Source organism: Typopeltis vanoorti, chromosome 23, assembly GCF_054136105.1.
Source record: "Typopeltis vanoorti isolate ZY-2024b chromosome 23, IOZ_Tvanoo_1.0, whole genome shotgun sequence".
Taxonomy (NCBI): domain Eukaryota; kingdom Metazoa; phylum Arthropoda; class Arachnida; order Uropygi; family Thelyphonidae; genus Typopeltis; species Typopeltis vanoorti.
The window spans coordinates 26,069,163-26,094,322 of NC_143571.1; the positions used below are offsets into that span (position 1 = coordinate 26,069,163).

The following is a 25,160-nucleotide window of genomic DNA, read 5'->3' on the forward strand; positions in this document are numbered from 1 at the left end:
GAGATTGGTAATGTGAAGAGGATATCTAAAAGGAAGAGACCATCGATGGAGAATCAGACCCGCTACTTGAAGCCATTATAATTCTAGGTCGTAAGTTTATGTGAAGGGAATGGGAATCAGTGAAATGTTTGTGTAGAGTCAGAGCGAGTACAATTATTGTGTGAAGTTAGTAGACAACAGAAACATTTTGGCTAAAAATGTGCACTACATATTAGAAAAATTAAATGGACAGAGGAATATAATAAATGGAATTCAGATCAAGTAACACTAATTTTTTCATATCAATCGAAGTTCATCCTATCCAATCTCAGTTGAAATTCAATATGCCAGCCGTGGACTTCGTGGAAGTTTTCACTAAGATCTGAAACACAATTGAATTTACTGCTTTCCAGATGCTTTGAAATTCATTTCAAGTAAAGAGTTGGTGAAGTGGATTTCCTGCGAGAAATATCAATACTGATGGCTACAATGATAGTGATTATTGCCATCCACACGAGGGAGTGCTGAAAAGTTGTGATGATCACCAAGAAGGAATTCAGGTAGAACCATGTAAGTTACACATTATTCTACATATTCCCACCAACTGTTATGCGCTTGTTACAACGCTGTTGCATCATTTGCAATCCTCTGATAAAAAAAAGTCTTTCCCTTGTTGCACAAGCCAGTCCTCAGATGAAGATATGACTTCATCATCGGTGGTAAATTTAGTTATTTACTTCCTTTCAAGTGTTTCTTTAAATTTGGAAATAGGACATAGTCAGATGGGACCACCTGACTCTTTCCTATTCCCAAATTCAAAGCGAATAGGGTGGGTGAAGCAGACATTGAAAGCCCAAGTTGTGCATTATCGGTTGGGTTTCATGAGCAGTGTGAGCAGGTGTATTGTGCTGTAAAAGCAACATGCCTCTGCCCACGTTGCTGCGGCATTTTTCCTTCAGTATTATTGCCAGCCGTGGAATAAACAACTCTGAAGGAGCTGTTAAATAAATTCCTGCTGTAAGAGTTTCACCTTTTTTTTAGGTACTTGGTAAAGATTATACCATTCATATCCCAAAAGACAATGGCAAGAACCTTTTCTGACTTTTGAGTTCGGAATTTCTTTGACCGTGAAGAACCTTAGTGTCTCTAATCCATTAACTGTTCTTTGGTCTCTGGGTCATAGTGATGAAGCCACGTTTCATCAACAGTCACAATACGAGCCAACAATTTGCGCCTGATTTCTCAAAATGACCCAGATCCCTTGAGATGATAGCATACGATTTGGGGTCATTATCCACCAACATCTGGACATGTTGGTAGATAATGACCCCAACTCGTTCTCTGGGTATCCTCAGAGTATTTGCAATGTTTTAGCTGGTATTCGTCTCTTATCAAGGATCATGGCATGTACTGCATCGATGTTTGCAGGTGTGATGATGTGGAAGGTCTTCCTGACCTGGGGCATCTGTTGTCTCAGGATGCGCAGTTTTAAAGTTGACCACGCATCTGGCAACTGTTTAATATGCTGGGTCTCAGCTGCGAACTTTTCTTGCAGCACGAAAAACGTAATGACGGCCGGCACCGCTGTGTCTTCGAATTTCTTCAAACCTCTGACGTCTTCTTATGTATCCTTTCAGTCCCCCCCACCTCGTAATTGGACAGTTTCATGTATTTGAAACCATTTACTTCAAAATGACTCTGCATCATTGCTAAGCACTGACATTTCCAAAAATTACCGATTAAAAGTTTAGGTTATTTCTGCATTTGCACACTCATTTTATCTCCTTCAATATTTCCTGGGTACAAATAATATTTACAACAGCAAAATACCAAGAAACCTTCGCCCATCAACGGACCAAATCTTAACTTTATTGATTGTCAAGAACTTCTCAAATCGTAAATGAATTCTGCTGACAATGCAAAAGAAGAAAAAAAAACGTTTTGTGATAAAAAAAAAATACTGCACATCTTCATACGTTACCGAGTAGATTATCCAAAAGAAGCTGTTTTTGTAGCTGTTATATTAATCATGAAGTAAGGTATTTGATGAGTTAGGTCATACTGCTATTAAATAATTAAACCAATAGGTGACCGATGTAACGACTATGTCTGGTCTCATCTCTGTCAAACAGGCTACCGAAAGAAGGAGGTTTGGGATCCGTAATTCAAACAAAACTCTGATCATATTTTCGAAGTGACCCGATTTAATATCTTAGAAGCGTTTGCTTGTAAGGCCAGTTTGTATGTTGTGCGAGATGTAACACCTGAGTTTAAAAAACATTGCAGATCTGTATGAGACCGACTAATTGAACTTCATCTGAAAAACATAAACGGTTTTCGCATCTAGAGGGGATTTGAACTCAAGTCTTTCCAGTCAAAGGGTATCGTCGGTATCAACTGAGCTCTGGAACCTCTACCTCTGTCAGAAGCTGAACATCATAATCTTTCAAGATGCTTTGTTTTCAGCAATTTCATGCGTTTGCTCGTGAAGACTGTTATATTTATATTTCTGCTGTCTGTGAGTCAGGTGATATGACGTATGATACGTACGTAAGGCCAAAATCAGGTTTCATATGAATTATCATGCCTTTCATTCTATTTAAATAATGTGCGTAGCTGTTTTGTACGAATACCATCTACTCGCGAAACTAGCATTTTCAGAATCTCTACAACTTTTTCTGTTGCTGCGTATTATGTTATGTGTCTTGGAAGAGGAACCATAATTTTGTTTTCGTACATTGAGTTAAAAATACTAAATAAAATATTTTCTTTTAAATAAAATATTTGAAATAATTTTTTTAAATTTTTTTTTAAAAAAGTGAAATAGAAATTGTATTAGATTTATTTTAATGAAAAAATTCAAATGTGATATTCCTATAAAATATATTTGTATTTTAAGAGTGGTGATTATAATTCCACTTATAAACTAAGTCAGTTATCCAAATGACTTAAATGCAAACAGCATTATGTGTTTAGTTTAACTATACACACGAGGGTGGTCTGAAACGTTCTCGGCCTCGACCATAGATGGCAACCCTATTGGAACGATTTTTTTTTCTAAGCTGGTACATCCCTTATAAGCATTCGTATGAAATTGCAAGTCATTCTATCAAGTAATTCGTTTTATACAGCTGTCTGAAGCAGAAGTGTTGTCGGTATCCCTTGAAATGGATAAAACGGAGTATCGTGCGGTTATCAAATTCTTTGTAAAAGAAGGTTTAATGGTAAAAGAAATTCATTCGAAGTTAATAAACGTTTATGGACACTCTTCTTCTTCGATTTTGACAATTAAGAAATGGGCTGCTGAGTTTAAACGTGGCCGTACCAGCCTTAAAGGTGATCAACGTGATAAACGTCCAAAAAGTGTAACAATACCAGAAATCACTGATCAAGTGAACGATATGGTATTGGATGACTGACGAATCAAAGTGCGTGAAATTTCTGAGACTATGGGCATTTCAAAAGAACGTGTAGGATATATTTTGCATGAAGAATTGCAAATGAAAAAGCTTTGTGTAAGAAGGTTGTTCACAACTGACCAAAAACGCACTCGCATGAAAATCTCTGAACAGTGCTTGGAGCTTTTTAACAAGAATACAACTGATTTTGTGCGTCGATGTATTACTATGGATGAGACTTGAAGTCAGCATTACACACCAGAATCCAAACAGCAGTCAAAACAGTGGACAAAAGCCCGTTGTTCAGCGCCAAAGAAGACAAAGTCGGGTCCATCAGCAGGAAAGGTCATGCCATCGGTGTTTTGGGATGCTAAAGTCAGTTATTTATTGTTTATTAATTATCTTGAAATGGGTAAAACAATAACCGGAGAATATTATTCCGATCTTTTAACCAGACTAGACGAAGACATTCGTGAGAAAAGACCCGGTTTGCAGATGAAAAAATCATCTTTCATCATGCCAATTCACCTGCCCACAAAGGTGTTTTGGCAATGGGAAAATTAAGGGATCTTCACTATGAATTGTTGTAACATCCATCCTATTCCTCAGATTTCACTCTCTCTGACTTCTATCTCTTCCCAAAACTAAAACTCTTCCTCGCTGGTCAGCATTTTTCTTCAAATCAAGAGGTGATTGCAGCTCTAGATCGGTATTTTGCAGGTCTTACTGAGAATCACTACAGGGATGGGATAATGGCGCTGGAGCATCGCTGGAATAAATGTATTAGTCTTAAGGGAGATTATGTTGAAAAATAAAAATAATTTTGATATAAATTCGTTTTTCATTGTTAGGCCGAGTATTTTTCAGACCACCCTCATAACTATATTTAAGGAAACTGAATGATAACAAGGTTTTATTAATTGGGCTTAAGTTTTCGCTAACTTTCTGATCAGTTTCCACTACTATAATTGCGTTGAGAATTCTGCTGAATGCTACTTCTCAGATTCGATTAGTTAGCTGCAATTTAGTCTAGTTAGCAAATGGGAGAAAACGGCTGACAATCCGAGTTTTGTAAATTAACCAAAGGAAAATCATAATTTCGAACAGAGTGGTATAGACTGATTTTCGACTTAGCATCTTAAACGGAATTAAAGTAATATAGAAGAAAATTTAACGTAAAAATTGACGAAACATAAATATAAAAATGCATGGTTTATATCTTGTGTTAGTGGTAAATTTTATTTTCCTTCTCTTTTCTAAATTAAATTACTAATTTCATAGGGATACTTTCTGAAATGTATTTTAGTAAGTTAAATTTTGAATCATTTTCCCAGACTAAGTAGATTGTGTTTGCAAAGATAATACGTATTAGCGTGTGTAATATCTTATAGGAAAGTTCTCACTTTGTCATAATGTGAGCAAATTACTGAGAAAGCAGGATGCTGGTTGCAAGGTAGAAGCAACTGACAATGTTTCCAGTAATTTGGCATTGCTGTAACCAATCTTATAATGCTGCTCAAATTTCAGAAGGGAATTTCCGTTCTAAACAATTAATACAATAATGTCAGCCAAATAGCCGTTTTTAAATTGCTGACAACCTCTGACTTTTCTCAGTAATTTGCTCACTTATTACAGCCCACCCACAGATCTAAGGTAATATAGGTTATATATAACCTTATGTCTGTAGAATTCACATAAAAATACTATTGGGAGGGGTGGGAATATAATTTATTTTTAGAAGTCGGTAAAACAGGCAATCAAAGAACAAAATTGTCCAATTAGGTGGACGATGCGATCTGTAGCGGTGTTTTGCAACATTTTATTCTTTTCTTCTTTTACAGTTTTTTTTTTTTGGTCCATTTCTATGAATTTGAAAAATTAAAACGTAACAACTATATTCGAATTTTGTCGAATTCAATTTAACAGTGCAACTTATAGAAATGTCTGAAGAGAAAGCGAAGAAAAACGATTTTTTCTTCGCTTTCCAAAACGTGAAGTCCAAAAAATGATTTTTTGGACTTCACCTATTTCCAATTAATATATTTTTTTAAATTAAGTGGAATTAGCAATTCAAACGCGACTTTTGGCTAACGAATGGTTATAATGAATAATCGCTAAACAGTCACTGTCGTAACTCTAAATACAGGATAAGTATGTTATAAAAAAAGTTCTAGTTCAGATAGAATTGTTTAAACATCTGTTAGAGGAATAGTTACTGATGTAACTTACTACGGCTTCAGAAGAAGAAAAAAAAAAAAAGATTAGCTAGGAACAGTATCCAAGACGACGTTTGAAAACGTTTCGAATAGTCAATTGAAATTGAAATTTATGAAGACTAAAGAAGTGGAACAAATGATAACATATTACAATAGTGATGCTTGTTTACAGCAATACAAGTGTTGGGCCCGTATACGATAATTTGGCTGGTCAACCTATAATACTTTAGTACTGTAGATGAGTGATGGGTTGGGAAAGGAGAAACTTGTTGACATTCGATTTAAAAGCCTGTATTCCTTGGGAAATCCAATGAAGGAGGAGGAAAAGAAACTTGTTCTGTGAGTTTCAAGGTGTACTGTGAAAGGGTGTTGGGAGGCGGCTGCACGTGTTCCAACACTCGGCTTCGAACAGAGTGTGGGAATTATTGATGCTGTTTCAGATGAACATTTTCCATAGAAATATTTATAGAATATACAAATTGCAGAGGCTAAACGTCTATGTGAAAGTGGAGTGGAGTGAGTTGGTAAGAGATGGATCATTTATCATTCTAATTGCTTTCCTCTGTATTGAGTCAATCGTTTTAAGGGAGCTTTTTGGAGTCCCACTGCAAATGTGAGAATAGTATTCAATAGTTGGGTGGATTTGTGATTTATATAAGGTTAACTGCTGTTTTGAGGTGAAGTAACGTCTTGAGCGAAGAGAAATTCTAGTTTTTTGGAAGCTGAGGATGCAATGGTTGTGATATGTTTAGGCCAGGAGAGACCTGATGTCTAGGTAATTCCGAGAAGAGAAATTTCATCTTGTCTGGGAATTTGGGTGTTATCAAAAATAATATAAAACAGTTCTAGTTCAGATAGAATTGTTTAAAAATCTGTTAGAGGAATAGTTACTGATTTGTGGGAAATAAGACAGAACTGGCTTTTATTAGCGTTGAAGTTGACAAGGCTATCTGAGCCCCATTGGAGGATGGCTTGGAGTTCCGAATTAAGGGAAGTTGTGGTTGATGTTCTGTGGATTGAAGTAAGTTGCATAGGATCTGCAAAACTGTGTATTGGGTTGAAGGTCAACTGAATTAGGTCATTGATATACAGTAGGAAGAGGGTCGGTGAGAGAACTGAGCCTTGTGGAACCCCAGCATTAGTTGGATAGTGGGAGGATAGGGAATCATCTACCATCACACTATGTGTGATGGTAGATGGCTCCAGACATCATTTGGCGTCCAGACAGAAAGATGGCAATCCATCTGCAGAAGTCCTGAGACAGTCCAAATAATGGAAGTTTGCTTAGTAAGCTTTTGTGCCAGACCAGGTCAAAGGCTTTAGAGATATCGAGTGCAATTATGAAAGCAGATCACCGGTTGATCGACATTGACGAAATCCGTACTGGTTGTCGCTTAATAGCTGGGTACCTTCAAGGTAGTGTAGGAGTTGATAATTGATGGTTTTCTCCATCACAATGTAGAATATAGAAGATAGAATATATGAATATAGAAGAAATAATAAACAGAAAAAGGAAATGTAAGGAACTGTAGAGTGTGTGGTCAAGGACAGTAGCCATATTGATTACTAGAAAAATTAAATTAGGCGATACTACAGATCAAATTACTGTATCACTGAGAGCTCACGTAACATGGTATATACTTAGTTCATAATCTATTAGAGTTATAAGTAGACATAATATATAAGTTACAGCGATCGTTTAAAATAAAAGTCAACATTATTTAGTCCCATAAGGTAGTCTCTCAATCTTTTTCTAAAAACATATTCCGAGGTTATTAACTTTATTTCATTTGGGAGTTTGCTGTAACTGCTAAGGTATTCAAAGGATTTATAAAAATGTTCTTTGTTTTCGGAACTTTAAGCAAGTTCCGACCACAGTGTAATGGTTACCATAGTCTACGTTATATGCAGAAAATTTTACAAAGTTATTTCTTACATACTACAACAATAACGACATAGTTTCTGTAATGGTAACAGGTCATTAGTTGAATATGCAAAGTCAGTAATAGCTATAGCAAAAGAAGCAGATTCTTGTAGTAACCTCCACTACAACAGGTGATACCATATTGCACTGAAGAATTTCCCAAAGAATAGTAAGTATCTTAAAGATGCTGCATTTACATTTATAATTTTTTAACATAATATATTTTGTAATTAACTGCCTCAACGTAATTGTTAAAAATGAGATATGGAAGGTTTTCCATTTCAGATTGTCGTCGATATGGAAGCCCGAATACTTGACTGATTTTTTTTTTTGGAATCAATCGTGACAAATATACTATGGCCAGACTGAGAAGTCAATCCTCCTACGACTAGAGGAACATCAGAGAGACATTTTATAGAATAGAATCAGAGCAAGCGCACTCTCAAGTCACGTCTTATTTTCAGTGAACACAAACGATGAAGGACGCCAACACGGAGTAGATTGGAACACAAACGAACATCAAATGTTCATATTTGTCACGATGAATTGGAACGGCGCATAGTTGAAACCAAAGAAATTGTCCTAGACCCTTCTCACATCAACAGCAACCTCAGTCATAGTCTACCTGACTCGCATAGTTCTGCCATTAGATACTGGCGTACGCGTGAACTCATACGCTCGCATTTGCACAGCAATATAACTACAGAACGGACTGTAACGACAATTCAAACTTGACTTCAGTTTACAAGTCTGTTATTATAATAGCACAGTGTTTTTTATGTTTTTTTTTTAATTTGCTTTAAGTGTTACCACACCTGAAGAAGTCGATTTGACGAAACATGTTGTGTGCTCCATTAAATTAACTTATCTATTTTCTCGGTTTCAGTCAGTCAAAAAAAGATATACAGGGTGTTCGGGATAAATTTGACATATTTATAATTAATTATATTTTTCCGTAAGTTACATGTATTAACACACACTTCTCTTCATTTAAAAGTTTGGACCCTTCTTCATTCATATACAAGATGTCAGAAAGGATGGATAGCTGGAACCCACCTGAATCATGGAAGAGAATAACTTGCATCATGATGATTCGTGCCCGCCATCAAAATAAGGATATTACGACTGCTGCCCAATGCTCCCTGAATACAGTAAAAACAATCAGGCATGAACTAGAGACTTGCAATGGTGACTACGAGGATGTAGCGAGAAGAAAGATCCCTAGCAGACGATCTGATTGCGTTCGTACAGCAGAATTCCTCGCAAATCTGCAGGAACAGGTGTTGAAGAACCCTGGCATTGGAATTCGGGATTTGTTCGTGGAGTTGCTAACTGTAGTCAAGCCCTGGATAACAAGGGTAGCCAATGGTAGGCCGTATGTATGGCAGCAGGATTCGGCCCCTTGCCACACCTCTGGGAAAAGTCAAAAATGGTTGTCTGAAAATTTCTACGACTTCACCAGTCCAAATGTTTGGCCTCCAAACTCCCCAGACCTTAACCCCATGGATTATTTTGTATGGGGCGCAGTTGAAAAAGACACCAATCGCACTTCCAGTAATACAAAAGCCCAGTTAATGGATAAAATTAAAACAGTTTTTGCGGCCCTTCCCAGGGAGACTGTAGCATCAGCTTGTTCGAGGTTCCGAAGCAGAATTGAAGCTGTGATCGATGCTAATGGTGGTTATTTTGAGTAAATCTTGTTGATAGTATTGTAATTAACTCTGCCTGTAATGTTTTTTTGTCAATTCATTAAATTTAATAGATACAAAGAAGATTTTCTTTTTCCTTACGAAACTGTCAAATTTATCCCGAACACCCTGTATATATATATATATATATATATATATATATATATATATATATATATATATATATATATATATATATATATATATATATATATATATATATATATATATATATATATATATATATATATATATATATAGATAGATAGATAGATAGATAGATAGATAGATAGAGAGAGAGGGAGAGAGAGAGAGAGAGAGAGAGAGAGAGAGAGAGAGAGAGAGAGACTTGGTGTTTCAAAGAATCAGCTATTGATCAAATTACTTTGTGAAAGAAATTGTAACTCAAGACATTTCTAAGATTAGCAATCTTCCAGTTTAAGCACTTGTATGCTTCGCTATCTCTTACAACACATTTCCTGTGTTTCGTAAGGATTATAGTCGAGAAAGATGGCAAACGTGACTCACCAAATGACCTATGGGATTAGCGGCTGGATAAAGGTTGAGCTATACCATATCCTTTACAGGATTCCTCTTGACAATTCGTCCAAGCTCAAGCAAGAGAAATGTTCTTCATTCATTGATCGAAATTCCTTCAGGTTGAAGCAAGCGTGTCATTAGAGAAATGCCCTAGACTGGTTGTTCGCGTTAAGACGCAAGGCTTAATGATGTAAGGAAGTATATGTATGTTGTTAACTCAAACACCTCACAATCTGCCTCAAGTCCCGCGAGGATTATGGAGGAAATGGAGATATCGCACATTTGGCAAACGTACAAGACGTGTTCCATTTCTCGTTTGTTATCAGCTCTTAGTTAAAGTAACTCGCAATTTCCAGTCTTTTAAACGACAACTTTGAAAGAGATCTAAGAAAAATCATCCTTTCTTAATACCTGACTCCGCATTTGTATTAATTCCTGTTAAAGTAGAACTTATTTATTTTTATTGATTTTCATCAGTACAAACAGTACAATCAAAATGGAACTTGTGGTTTAGCGGATATCAACGCCACCTATAATTAAATTAAGCTACCTTTTTTCTTCCTCAATAACAGAAACCTAACTAATGTTCTCAACGCGATTTTCGCAGGTTACTTTGTTCTCTTGATGTCAATTAGCTTTAGAGATTAATTTCAGAAGGCAGTATAGTGTATTTTGTTTTGTCTTTACTCTATTTTATTATTTATCTACGGCATTTCTTCGCTTGCGTGACTTTAGCACATCATTCTCTACTTCTTCTGATCTTCGTAATGAGACTCATCTCGCACGGCAATGCAATAGAAAAGTTCACAAAGACGGGTGGAAGGGGGGGGGGAGAAAGTCAAATGTCAGCAATTAAGTAAAATATTGGATCGAATCCTCATTGCTTTAACCATGTCTTCGATGATGCGCAAATTCTCGAAAATCAATACGGTAGACATAAGAAGGATAGGAAGAGTTGTTGAAGTGAGAAGTTTAATTACTCGTCTCCTTACGCCTTTCCTTTGAACTATAGGTCATAAGAGAAACGCATTACAAACAGACCTGCACGCAACACTTGCATTCGGCTCGAATCAATCGATAAAAAGAAAGCTGAGGTAAGCTACGAAGAATCTGGAAACACGGTTTCACTAAGAGGACTTCTTTCTCTTAGTACACCTGACGGTAGCAAACGGATTCCTTAATTTATCATGAACCAGGGTCGATCTGGCGGCTTCAAACGACTGAAAAGGTCAAGGAGATGCGTACTACTCATTTTTGCTAGCACGACATTTGTTTGCTAGGTTTCCTAGCAACGAGAAATGCATACAACAAATATTTCTTATAGATTTCATCGAATTTCGTTTAATAAAAATATCATAGTCATTTATGTTGAAAAAATAATGATTTTCGTTACTTAATTCACATAAGTATAACGATTGGGTATTTCATAATGATTTTCCTTTCTAGTGAAAATCTATTTTAAATGCCTTGTAATATTGTTGATAGATTTCTAACGTTTTCTGTAAATCTATTAAAAGAGCAAATGCTCATTATTTGATATGAATACCAATGAATGATAGATACGCTGAGTACAGATGCGTTGCCAGATTTTAGTTTGGACCACACACACACACACACACACACACACACACACACACACACACAAAGAATCAAAAGTTTATACTAAAATAAGGGACAATTAATGAGTCCAAATGGGGAAAAAATGGATAATCGTGCATGGTAGATGCTAAAAAAAAAGTGTATTATTTAAAGTGAAGTATTAAACACTGCAATATCTCATTTAAGGATACTGCATTTTTATTAAATACGATGCAGTATTAACAATAATTGATAACATGCGGTTTCAAGCACTGCGATATCCGAGAACTACTCAGAACGGCGATCAATTCTTGATATTCCTGAAAGGCTGCAAGATGCGTGTATCTTTCTCCACCTTTGCAACGAGTTGCCCTGGTGTCGAACTACCACTGGGATCAGCCGAATTGTCAATTACTAAAAAGAGCCATACGGCTTCATTTCAACGATGCAAAATTGCATAAGCAAAGCGGATATTAGGAATCCCCGAGTTGACTTAGCTTTCACTGCCTACTTGACTTAAGTAGCTAAGGCAACTCAGGGATGCCGAGGATTGTATTATCGTAAGCTCTCAGGTCAACTTATGAAACTTATAGTTTCTACAAATATCCGGCTTTGAAATAATGTTGGATCTAATATTCACTTTGCTGATGTAATTTAAATTGTTTATTTCTGGAATTTTTCCATTTAATATTTTCGGACCGGGGTTGACCGTGGATAAGGGGGACTACGGTAATTTGTTATAATAGGGATTTTTATGTTTGGCAATTGAGCTTAAGTCACTCGTCTCAAGAATAGCTTTTATGAGACATCAAAAAAGGAAAGGACACTCAAAACTCTATGGCAGTGATTTCGTTACCAGTGTTAAATGGTTATCGTGCTTTAAAACTACATTTGACTCCGGAGCAACGTTCATGCACATTTTAATGTAGCATAAAGAATATCTTTTGGGGGATATGGGAGGCATTCTCAATAAACGGAAGATTAAAGACGATCTGCTCACTTACCTACGAATAAACTGGATAATCCTAACTGTTCATCTCTTATTTATATTCTCTATTGTATAAGAATAATGGAATAATCTACCTATTATTAATCTACTTATTATAACTCTTTCTTCTGATTGTGAGTTCAATTCCTATTTTGATTTTCTTCCTATTCTGTTTACATAACGGATTACAACGCTTTTGGATAGAAATAGAAATCTTTAATAATCACTTATCTGCAATCAAAAACTTAATTTTCCCATAATTCTCTTAGACTATTTCGTGCCATGAATGAAAACGGACAGGATCAAAATCTTACTCTCGGATATCTCTTAAAAATCGAAAATAAAGAAGACAATCTACAAGTAGGCAATTTCTCAAATAACAGTAGTGCTCCTTATTTAACTATCAATTGTATCTTTTTATCAATATAGTTTCAATAGAACTATCAGGTTTTTAACCTAGTGTCTTAGTTTTCTTTCTTGACTTACGTCGTTCAAGATTTTCTAATATCTTAACACATCCTATTCAAATTTCCAGCTGATTTTTTACAGTTCTCTTAAACAAACTACATAATAAACTTTATGATGTAGTTTAAATTACATAATAAACATTTTAAAAAATATATAAGAAAATATTTATTCAATAGCGAACCCTCAAAATATTTTTAAATAAATAATATTTAAAAATAACACTTTATACATACAAACCAAATGTTTATATGCATTTCTGAAGTGTGGCTTGTTGTTAAAAATATTTTTTTGTTAAAAAAAAGGATGAAGGAGTTAAATTCCTTCATATTTCCATTCTTGCCTTCAGTGAGAAATATTATGGATTGACAGTGATGAATTGCTTCACTGTCGATCCATAACATAAACAAATTTCAAAGGCATTTGAGTTTGGCATAAAAGCCCTCTAAGCCAGCTTCATATCTGTTTCGTATCTATTTCGAAAGTCGACGTTATTCACCATTGCTAAAAGATGTTTTAATTTTTAAACTCATCTGTGATATTAGCATACGAGAAGTTCAACAGTCGTTCGATTGCGTATTACGAAAAACAAAAGGAAGGTTTTTATAGCGACGAAATATGCGGAAACACAAAATGCACCGGGCCAGCACACACACACACACACACACACAGAGATCGATGCATAATCAATGGAGACTAATCCCATTCCAGCAATACTGAGGTTGCATTGAGATGGGAAATATTGCTTCGCTATAATCTAATAAAAACATATTTACATGATATTTAAATAGATATTGAAAGAAAAGAAATATAAAATATTATAATATTATGTTCTTTCTCTCAATTTTGCTAATTTATAAATATATAAAATAAATATTTTATTTAATTATAATAAAATATGATATATTTCATTATAATTATATATAATATAATTATTATATTTAATTAAATATAATAATAATTAAAATATGCTCATGAGGCGGTGCACGCAGTTCTTAAATACCGCATCAATTTAAAAAGTGAATATAATTTATAAACATTGTGTTAAGTCCATTTGGCAGTAACACGGCCCTTTTTACCCATTTACCCGAATGCGAAACAAAGTAGTTGAGCCCAATGCTTCTTAGGATTCCGAGAAAACTCACAGGGTTTCCCCAGAGTATACAGATATTTACAATTTGAATTAAATATAGTTTCTGAAAAACCTTTAGTAAATGTGGAAAATATTAAGTTTACTAAACTGATTTACTTCTAGAACAGTTGTCATGTGATGAGTCATTATCATAATTCGTTTACGATTACGTTCATGAATTTTTCATAAGCATTTCGTGAAAAAATTACGCACGGTACCGTAGTCTCGAAACAGTTTAAGAATTCTGGTTTAGACTGAGTATCCATAAAGTTTAATAGTGTAGATTCTTATTAAAACTTGTCTACCAATTTAAATTTTAGTCCTCATTGGACATTTTCGTAAATTCTGTTAAGTGTGTTGATCACGCCCATTATCATCGTTTACAATTGTTTCTATTAGCACGTTTTAGCAAAATCATTTAGTAATTTGTCATAATCTATCTTTCATTAGTTTGTAATGGTTTGTAATCATCTCGAACATGCCTGCTTTTCACTATTTGTTACAACTATTTTATTTCACACCATACGGTTGCATTTGCCTATAAGTTCTTTCTTTTTCCTAGAAGTAAATATAACTCTGTTGCTTTATTAATGGTGCGGAGAAACAGAAAAGTCCATACACACACACAAAGAGAGAGAGAGAGAGAGAGAGAGATCGGTACGCGCGCGCGCACACACAAAGAAAAAAGAGAGAGAGAGGGAGATCGGTGCGCAATCAATATAGAAAAGTGTTTCATTTCCATTTGAAACTGCCTTAATACACCAGATGCCACTAACACGGAATTGCAAACGAAATTCTTATGCAGTCCACTTGATAACTGCACATACTTCAGGCTTGAAGTAGTTCACATAGCTTTAGTGCTACTTCACTATGATCACATCCCTCATAAATCATCGTTATTTCCCTCAAGAGGGAGGTGAATTTTCTACCATAGTAAGCAAAACGTGCTTGACGCGAAAACTTTTCGTCTTAACTTTGGAGAGTGCTGTCTCTTTTATTTATCTTTGCCACCATTCGTCATCTTCCGATTAATTTTATTCTCTCACAGACACGTGCGCGCGAGTTATGAGAAACACATCGGAGAAATAGAGAGATGAGAGATAAAATATAGAAAGCTTTTATGTTTATACCACGTAAGGCGAGGTTTTCTTCCAGGTATTCCACTCTTTCTTCTTCTCGTGGGACTATAACCGAATTCAGAGACTCTCTACAAGAATAACGACTAAGAAGGTATTCAAATATATCTTACAATAGATGGAGATGATGTAATAATAAATGCCCGGAGTACTTTGATATAACTTGTCTTTATGAAGTTTGAATTATACCAATTGGTAGAGAAATTTCTAATATTTTGGAGTAATTCTAAACAGTAATATTTTAGAGGTAATTCTAAACCAGGGCTTCAACATGATAGTTTAAATATTGATCCTGTTCCATGTGAAATTAACAGTCGTATATTTTTATTCGAGGGGAGTTATGGTCCTCCAAAATGAAGTCATATTCCATGCCATATGAAACTCTTTTATCTCATAGTGCCAACTGGAAAAGAATGCTAAGTTGCTAAATAATACAAATACAGATATTGGAAATTTCTGATACCAGGACACTCTAGAAGAAAGTAATTTCTTAAATTAAAATTATAACTTACAAGAATTGAGTAACATACAAATATTGTTCATCGTTGTATGTGTAAAGCTCCAACGTTAAAAATGCACTTTGCCATCTTACTTCTTTTTACGAATTAGCAGCCTAAGCAATAAACATTTCTTTTATGCGTATTTCTTTCTACGTTATTTGTAAATTCAAACGCGATTAGAAGTTTATTATTATTTTTTTTTATGTGGTGAATGGCTGGAATTCATAGCTGATTGTTGTCAACGCTTACAGTGTGAATTTGAGTGGATTTTCGATGATGAGTCTGTGGACTCTCTACAGGTTTGTTGTCATAATCATTTCTTGTATTAACAAAATACAAACGCTTCTCATTTATGAATTCTAAAACTGTGGTTTCCATATAATAGCTTTTCACTGAGAGCATGGATTAATCTTAACAAAACAAATACTACTGCTTTAGAAAACGTAAAGATGTAAAGCAATTAGATTTTTGCATCATTGTATAAACGTTTCTTAATAAAGACGAAGAAATATGTAAAAGGCTTTAAATTAGTCGAATTCATTAACTTACCTCTCTCTCCCGGCAATAAAAATATATTATTATACTTACCTCTCCCTCTCCCGGCAATATAAAAATATATTATACTTACCTCTCTCCCAGCAATAAAAATATGCAGCATACATAGTATTCAAATATTCAAATATGAAGAACTATGACCAAACTAACATTCAAAAATTTTTATTACTAGCGATACTTGACTGTTATCATTATTACAATTTGTTATATTTAAAAAAAAAGTAGGTGTCCCTTTTTAATAGCATAATAATAGCTGTATTCTAAAAACTAACTTTTTACAAATTAATTTTTCGGTTAAAATAACAAAAGCCAACAGAATATTAGTTTGTTTATGAAAAAAGAGGAAGAATGGGCTTAAAGGAAGAGGATATGACAAAAATTTGCTTTTCTCTACAATGTGTCTTCGAGTTTCAGTTCTAATCCACATTGTTGCTCTCTGTAAAAGGCAGACCCAGTTATGTTGTTAAGCACGAAATGAAAGGAGAGAAAATTAGAAGAGATGTCTTAGTATTAGTTCACAAGTAGTGCCACGTCTGGATTAGATGGGGAGCGCAGTTAGTGATATTCCTTTATCATTAATCTGGACTTGCTGGTTGCAAACAGTGGCTTTAGACAGACGCACGGTTAAAAGTACTCCACAGAGGGGGGGGGGGGGATGAAAGACAAAGGGAGAGATAGAGATAGAAACACGCACACAGAAATTGCTTCATTCTGGCTTGTTAGTTAGTTAATGCAGTAGCAGCAGCGGATGGAAGAAGGAAGCAGCAGAGTGTCATGTTCTTTAGTTGGCTAAAGTTTTCGCCTTCACTGATCTAATTCATTACACACCTGATAGAGAAGGCTTTCCCCTGATGCAGTGCCATGGACGAGAACGTAAGGTGCCTGTGAAAAGACGAGCCATTTGCACAGAACCCTAAAAAGAAATAAAAGCATTGGTTAGTGGCTACAAGTTTAAAAAAAAATGCATTAACTGAGAGTTTTAATTAATTTAACGCTGTTTAAAAAATGTAAATTCTTCAGCAAGGTTTGGTTTGTGTATCTTTCATATTTTACCTCTCCCAAACAATTTTCTCTCTCTTACAAATGCTTGTGCCCGCGCGCGCGTACACACACACACACACACACACACACATACGTACACACGAAACGAACAAGTACTCAGACTTGTGCCTTTCATTTTTTTTTTTCTTTCCGTTTTCCAAATTTATGTTTTTCATCTTCTTTCAAACCATTGCGTTTCAGGATTTTTTTTTACAGGAAATGATGTGAAATCATACTTATTTCCTATAAAATGACAAGTGGGCTAACCTGAAATGCCAAATAAAAAATTCTACAACCTTTTGTCTAATCTCTAGACCTGTTTCTTCTTCAAGTAGCTTGGATAAGTCATCATTTCAGGTGGACTACAACTTTCCGTTTTCGTTAAGAGACAAAAACCAACTCAGCCAAGACATATAATAGATAGATTTGATACACATATCAGCTAGTCCTTTAGTCCCGCAAAAAGACTGGCCAGACACATGCAATTAACAGGTGCAATATAGTCACATCCTATACCTTAGATGGTTGCTACGGGCCATAACCATAATATAACTAACGCAAGTCTTTTGTTCTTATGGAGCAAATTAACCACAAAGAATCAAAAGCCTCTGTGGCCAGCTGAAGTTTTCCTGAAAATAAAATAAAAATAAAAATACTGTGTCCGTGCGGTTAGCCTAGTGGCTGTGCGCTTCGCAACCATGTGCCTGGGGAAGGAGTGTCCTAGATTCGATTCCCGTCAGTGTCGTGAGGAGCTGAAGGATCTTCCTCAGCCATAGCCAAGTTAGCCGATCTTGGGCGTGGACAGTAGGGTTTTTTTCCCCAATTTATTCTTGGGTTTTTCATCCCGTAAAGCAGGCAAACCGTTCACAGGATAAGGACTGACCACCTTATCCTCCGAACGGTTTGAGGTCTGATGATTAACAAACCCTCGACACCGCAAGGTAAAAGAGGATATCATGAAGATGAGATGAGTTAAAAATACTGCAGGTCCTGACATCATTTTGACTGTTCTTAAATTCTGGCTTTCACAATCAACTATTACGGTACTTTATTCTATGACGTTAGTCGTACCGATGAGAAGTCTGGAACCTATAAATACAAGAGCGGACAAATTTATCCGAACACACCGAATTTTTGTCATGCTGTTCTTGTTGGTTTGGCTTTTGTTTTACTTCACGATAATTTTGGTTTTTCACTATTTTAGTTGAGTGGTGCATGCTTTAACTGTTTTAACTGTCTCTGCGATGTTTATTAATAATATTGTGCTTTTTTAATAGTGTAAACAAGTTATTGATATTCGCAGTGGTTTATTCATTTTGGGTAGCTGTAAAATGTAATATGTACTCTTTCTCAGCACACATCCATGACTCAAAGACAAATTGTGACTGAGTGTGATGTTGGTTTGAGTAATGTTAATGCGATATTAAATAGGTTCCTTTTCTTCTGACAGAAAAGCAAAATGTGGACAAAAGAGGAAACACTTACTCAAGATCGTTTACCAGTCAGGAAAAGCGAAATGAATCCAAAAATTTTTATTGTATACTTTAAATAGAGACTTGGCAGCTAGTGGGATTAATGTTTCTGACAAGATAATCCGTCGAAGATTGCTGGAAGCCAGAAGGACTGCCCACAGACCAAAAAGAAACAATAGTTGACGAAGATCATGCAGAACAAGAGGCAAAAGTGTACAAAGATTGGACTAATTGGAAGTTGAAGAAAGTAATATTTCTCAGATGAGAGCCATTTCTTTGTCCAGGGAGAGCGAATGTCCTATGTTCGCAAATCAGCGGCTGAGAAGACTTCTCCCGCCCACCTTCAACAAGTTCGTGAACACCCAGCTAAAAAGATGTTCCGAGGTTGTTTTACACATAAGGTCCAGAATCACTTGTGCCTGTTGACAGTATGATGAAAAGTGACCAACACATAAAACTATCACAGAAAAGAGTGGTCCCACAAATACAGAAAGACAAAGAACTGACCTTCCAAAGGAATCTTGCTCAATGCCACACTTCAAAAAAGTGGAAAAGTTCCTTAAAAATCCCAAAATCCAATTGCTTCAATAGTCAGGTAACTCTACTGGCATTAATCTAAAATCTAAATTTTCTAATCCAATAGAAAATTTGTGGACCACAGTGAAAAAGAAACTTGGGAAATTAAACTGTGATACAAAAGATAACTTAATACAATCCATTACAGAAGTATGGTTTCGAGATGTAGAAATAAGAAAAATGTTCTACGATGGTGAGTCCATGCCTAAGCGATTTAATGGACTTATTAGGAACAGAGGAGCACGTATAAATTATTAGGTAAAGTTGGAGTTTAAATTTCTTTGCTTATTTTCCTGCAAAATGTAAATTTTTCTTTAAAATGTAAGTATTCGGATTACTTTGTTTTCTACTGTATATATATGTATACTGTGAATTAGCCACAGATTAGATAATCTGGAAATCCTGCTTGTTTTTTAATGATAATGGTACCAAACTAGGTTAAGGTATCAAACTATATAATAATAGAAGTTATCCCTACTGTAGATATTTTACAAGAACGTTAAATTAGAAATCCCGTGATCTATTAGTGACGCAGTGGTCATTATCTAGGCGACCATTTCCGGAGCTGACGAGCATGCGACACGTGTGTCCATTATGTTGCGTTTTTATCTCGTAATGGTATTTGATAAACTAAGTATACGAAGTCACTGTTAAAATATATTTTAGCAGTAACGATTTTAAAAAAAAACTGCTTTACACAAATATGAAGTCCAGATTTATCTGCAATTAATAAAACGCATTTCTCCATTTTAGCAATTGGATAAAACTGTGGACAAGCGTCACCTAGCAACGAAGTTCTAATCAAGATCGAACGATAAACTTACATTACCTTCATTGTAACAAATTTTTATATATTTGTTTGAATTTGTAAAGAAATGTAGTAAGTTATATTTAAATGTGAGATAAGATGACAATTTGTGAGTTTGGAATTAACGTGGAAAATAATTTGTGTATTCGTGAATATATTTATTAATCAATTTTTTTTTTGAGCATTAAAGAAAATGCATTTTGGATACTCTTACACCGCAGTTATTGCGATATGATTTCCAGTCGATTTCCAAGCTCCCTGGATTACAAAATAACGTCATATAACAACCTATTAATTTGCAATTTTGATAAATAAAATTTTTAGTTCGCAAAATTTAGGGAAATCGATTATGAGGTTACAAATAGAAATGAGAATAGGCAGACACAGACTAGTGGAGTATTATGTCATTATACAACTTAAAGAAGAAGAAGAAGGAAGCGAACAAATGTGCGTATAAAATCTGACCCTAGAAGTTAAGACTTAAATAGGTGAAGATTGAGATTGATTAAGGATTTGTATAATCAAAATGTATTAAGATTGACGATAGTGGTGGCTAAAAAAAAAGTAAAACTGAAAGTAATGGTTCTGCAGATGTTGAAGCATGTCTAGTGGTCATAATAATAGACAGAAACAATATTATGAGAGAGAGAAAGAGAGAGAGTATAAGGACATCTACAATTAAAAAGCTCTTAAGAGGATTTGGAGAGAAGATTGATTCGAAATAATAGCAGGATTACAGGAGGAGGAACACAGAGAGAACAAAAAAGACCAAGAAAGAGGTTACAGGTGTGTGTGAGAAAAGACATTACCGATTATGGAATAAGTAAGGATTTAGCCGAAAGATCGAAGGAAATGGATGGATAAATGTTCAAAAGGTTGACTCCAAATAGCCAGTATAAGACTCAGTAAAAGGAAGTAAAAAAATATAATAAAAATAAGGCTTAGAAAATAAGGGACTACTGGAAAAGATACTAAGGGTGCTTCTGTAAAGTTTAGAGATAAATCAATGAGCGTCATGCAATATTTTTCAAAATAACACTGCGTTAACAAGATTCGAATTTTCAGTTTACATGAATGTTTTTTTCATCCCATGTTCCCTTTCTTTTAAGATGGCCTGTCACGACCAAATAACTTAGCTTCTTATAAACTTGCTTATTGTTTATGACAGGGCAGTTAATAATATTTACATCGTCTATTATATCTGTAAATTGCGTGTGTTCTTCTGGCCGGTTTACCTGTTTGCGAGATGAAAAATCCGAGTTTCAAGGAAGAAGCTCGCAGAAACGCCACCCCCCCGTATAAGGGGCTAATCACCTTCAGTCGAAAAGCCTCGATAAAGGTTCTTTGCGTCCTAGATGAGATATAAATGTTATATCGATTCTACTTATAAATTACGATACAGTATTGCTATTAATAGTGAGTGATACTGACAATACATCAATCCGAAATTATCACCAACTTGACACCTACAAAGTCACAGCTTTATCATAAGCTCCTATGAGAATTCGATAATCAGGCATTCCCCTATTCACGGAATCAATTATTCACCCAATAACTCCGAACTTATGGAAATAACTTTTCTTTCACCGCACTTTTCGGGAATCGTTAGGCCCTGTATTTTAAGTCGACCAGCCTCCTATTTCATGATTTTTGATTTTGATGTTCGTTTATTTCAGTGAAATTTAATTAAATTTTAGGATTTATACCAAATCTGCTCTTTAGGCATTAATAAAAGATGAAATCTATTTATAGGCTTTCTACTATAGTGCGTATCTTTACTTCTCTCTATCTCTGTTTCTCTCTCTTTAAAATAAAAAGACATTTATTATTTATAAAATAAATGTTAAAATATTATTATTAATTTAGATTTAAAACACGTTTTTTTTATATTTGGAGATTTTTAAATGCAATATCATGCTTAAATAAGCGATATTATTTCGCTTATACAAAAGCTTGAAATAGGAGTGACAGAATATGCGAAATCTACCCGGAGAGAAGACGTTAAAGTGATGGATGAAACCCTGGGAGGGTAATGGATGGCAATGCTGTAATCAATGAAGTTCTAACTGAGGCTCGGCTATTGCTGTTACCCTCCTGCCATGATCAGAGCTTTAATAGCTCAATAACACCTTATCCCTACACTGTCCTCTACAGATAACGGGGAAGATGAAAAACATTCTTGCTTCGCCCCTTTAAATCAGTCCTTATAAGGATAAGGCCAAATCTACCCAGATTTTTTTAATCTCTCTCTCTCTCTCTCTCTCTCTCTCTCCCACCTTTTTCCTTCTAAGTTAAAAACGGGACTACGTGTAACCGTAGCTGAGTATACCAGCAGATGTATAAATAAATCTTCGTTCAGGTAAAAGACGAAATCACACTTGGATTTATCGACAGTCATGTGCTTCTATCAGTAGCATTTTAAAATCTCGTTATTTTGATGATAAAAATGGATGTTCCCGAAACAAGAGAAGCTACGTTCATTAAAAAAAAAAAATAGCAATACTTGCTTGAAAAATTTGCAGCGAGTGTCAGATTTCTCGTTATCTTGAAAGGCTCCGGAGAATTTATCCTTACACTTGTGACTATGCAATTCCTCTTTTTCGCGCGATAAGGATTTTGATAATACGCTGATTTTTATGATTGAAATGGGCAAGTGAAAAAAAAAATGGAGACCTTTCAGTGAAAGTAACTACGTTAATCGTCTCTGCCTATACTAAATGTGTCTGATAATATCAGAACGCGAAAACGGATGGCGTGCATCTGGTTTACATCACAACTTCAGAAGCGACTATTTCATGTCCAGTGGAGTTTAGCATAATTGATATGGAATACAACAGAACATACCGGACTTAGTTATTTAAGACATTAATCATCCAATAAAACATATAGAGGGCGTGTCAGTGCTCTAATAATTGTGTGCTTTAGATGAAGTTACTCTGTTATTATTATAATATTTTATATATCTTACGCAACTGCTTTCACTCAGTTTTTTTTCACGCATTTGCTTTTTTTGGTGGTGCTTTTTTCTCGTAATGCCTCTTTCGTTTATAAAAAATAGATCAATAATAAACTAGGCCATGGATAAGAAGTGAATGGCGGTATTTTTTGTCCTGTGCAAATTATGACGCAGTCTATAAAAATAAGTAAACAGTTACAAATTGTGTTTCGTAAACGAAAATTATTTTATGCTAATGCAGTTAACCTTTTCAACTGTCATCACGATATATACAGTTTTAATACTCACCGAGCGAGCGAGAGAGAGAGATTTTTTTTTTAAAATGATGAACTAGATTCCAGTTTTGTTTTTGATCATACTTTTTAAAACGACCAAAGTCTGAGTAATGGGATTATAATTTAAATATGGAGATTTACTATGGCGATATTTTAATATATCGTGGAAACCATCATATCAGATGTTAAAAAAATAACAGAAATAACATAAATTTAGATAACATCGATTATATAAAACTATACGAAACATAAATAAATAAATAAATTGCAGGCACGACTCATTTTGTGCATGGTTTTAATCAGAACTAAGCTCTTGGTGCTTAAAAAACTAATTTTTGTGTCAACACCTTTTAATTTGAAGCTTAAAAAAACGTCCTACACTAATGTCGGCACTGAGGGGATAATGTTAGGAATAGTCGCCAAATTTTTGTAATGTCTTATGATCTGATATGCTTAATGTGATAAATCAGATATCGTTCTAAAGTTATAATAAATAGGAATGGAATGGAAAGAAGGAGAGAAAGAAAGCTGAAAGTCTAACTTGAGAAGGCGTATTCTTTCTCATGATTGCCATCAGTAAACTGAAGGCAAGGATAGCGAAGTGCAGTTGATATGAGAATTCTGTGGCTTGCTCTCTTGATCATTCCCTGGTCAGTTATTAAATACAATAGCGCCGATAGATAGGTTAGTAAAGGTGACGGACAGATATTGTGTTCTCTGGTACTTAATCTTTATGATTGTGTCATTTGTTATATATCAACAGATAAGTATTATTAGTTCGTATTTACTGCTACATTATTGCATGTTGTTCCAGATGTACTTTCTGATAACATTGGAAAAGAAAATAACACTCAACGGACACAATAAACTAAATATCATTTTACAGAGTACACTACACAATTCTTAATGAACCTAGCTAAATTTGCATGATGCAAGGAAGAACATTCAAAAATTAGAAAAATACAAAATAAAATTAAAAATATGCACAGTCTCATATCTGTGGCTATAAGAAAGAAGTACAATGTATCTTTCTGTTGTAGAGGTTGAGTTGGTTGGTTAGTTGGAATATATATGTTTTTCGGGTAGATGAGCCCGGCTAACTTTAAACTCTTTCAAAGGTCATTCATGTTCTGTGCGGAATTCAAACAACGTGTTTTCTGATAACTGAGCTATTGTAAAAGAAAATCCAGTATGACGCAAAAAAAAAAAGTACTGAATATCTACAACGAAGAACTCTATGTTATGGAGTATACGGGTTTATTAACAAAGAAATATATGTTTACTCATGATGAGTGGAATCTTGGCGGAATAAAGCATTAACGGCGGTAAATTACGTGCTAGAAAGGGACTTTGTCGTTCAAAACAGGTTTCCTAGCGCATGAGAAGATTCTCTGTCATCCTGGAGAACAAGAGTTCGGACATCTGCTGGACAAATCGTGTAATTTTATCCCTTAGTTCATCAAGGTTTGAAGGCGGGTCAAGATGGAATACCCATCCCGTCAACATTCCTTGGACCATTTGCTCTACCAACTCCGTATGAACGAAAAGAATGCTCAACAATAAACGTCTTTCCTTCCAATGTCAACACCATTGCTACTGCAAAATGTAATCGTTTAGACTCTACACGTGTTCTTCTATTAATGTGCATGCAGTCAAACGGTATATCTCATAGAGCGTGTACTGAAGCGGGTGTCGAAGTTCAGTACTGCTTTTTTTCTTTTTTCTTTTTCCATACTGTAGCATGAGTAGCATATACGTCAATTCGATGCATGCAAATAAAAGTATTTTTCAAGACAACTTAGATTGATTTTACGCCATGTGAAGAATATCTTTCAGAAATGTCATCACTCTTCAGACATATTTCATGAAATAGCAGCTGCGTATATATTGTCGAGTCTTTCTTCAAAAGAAGAGAATGTAAGTCAAGACATTC

The 25,160-nt window shown here is 35.0% G+C and overlaps 1 protein-coding gene across 2 annotated transcripts in view; it reads right to left on the reverse strand.

Moving 5' to 3' along the window:
* LOC150093698 (kielin/chordin-like protein) overlaps positions 1-25,160 on the reverse strand; it is a 1,333,292-nt gene that overhangs the window by 1,251,740 nt on the left and 56,392 nt on the right. For both annotated transcript variants that reach the window (XM_090412628.1, XM_090412627.1), the window contains exon 3: positions 16,928-17,012. In XM_090412628.1, coding sequence (XP_090268754.1) covers positions 16,928-17,012 — 85 coding nt within the window. The remainder of the gene's footprint in view (positions 1-16,927; positions 17,013-25,160) is intronic.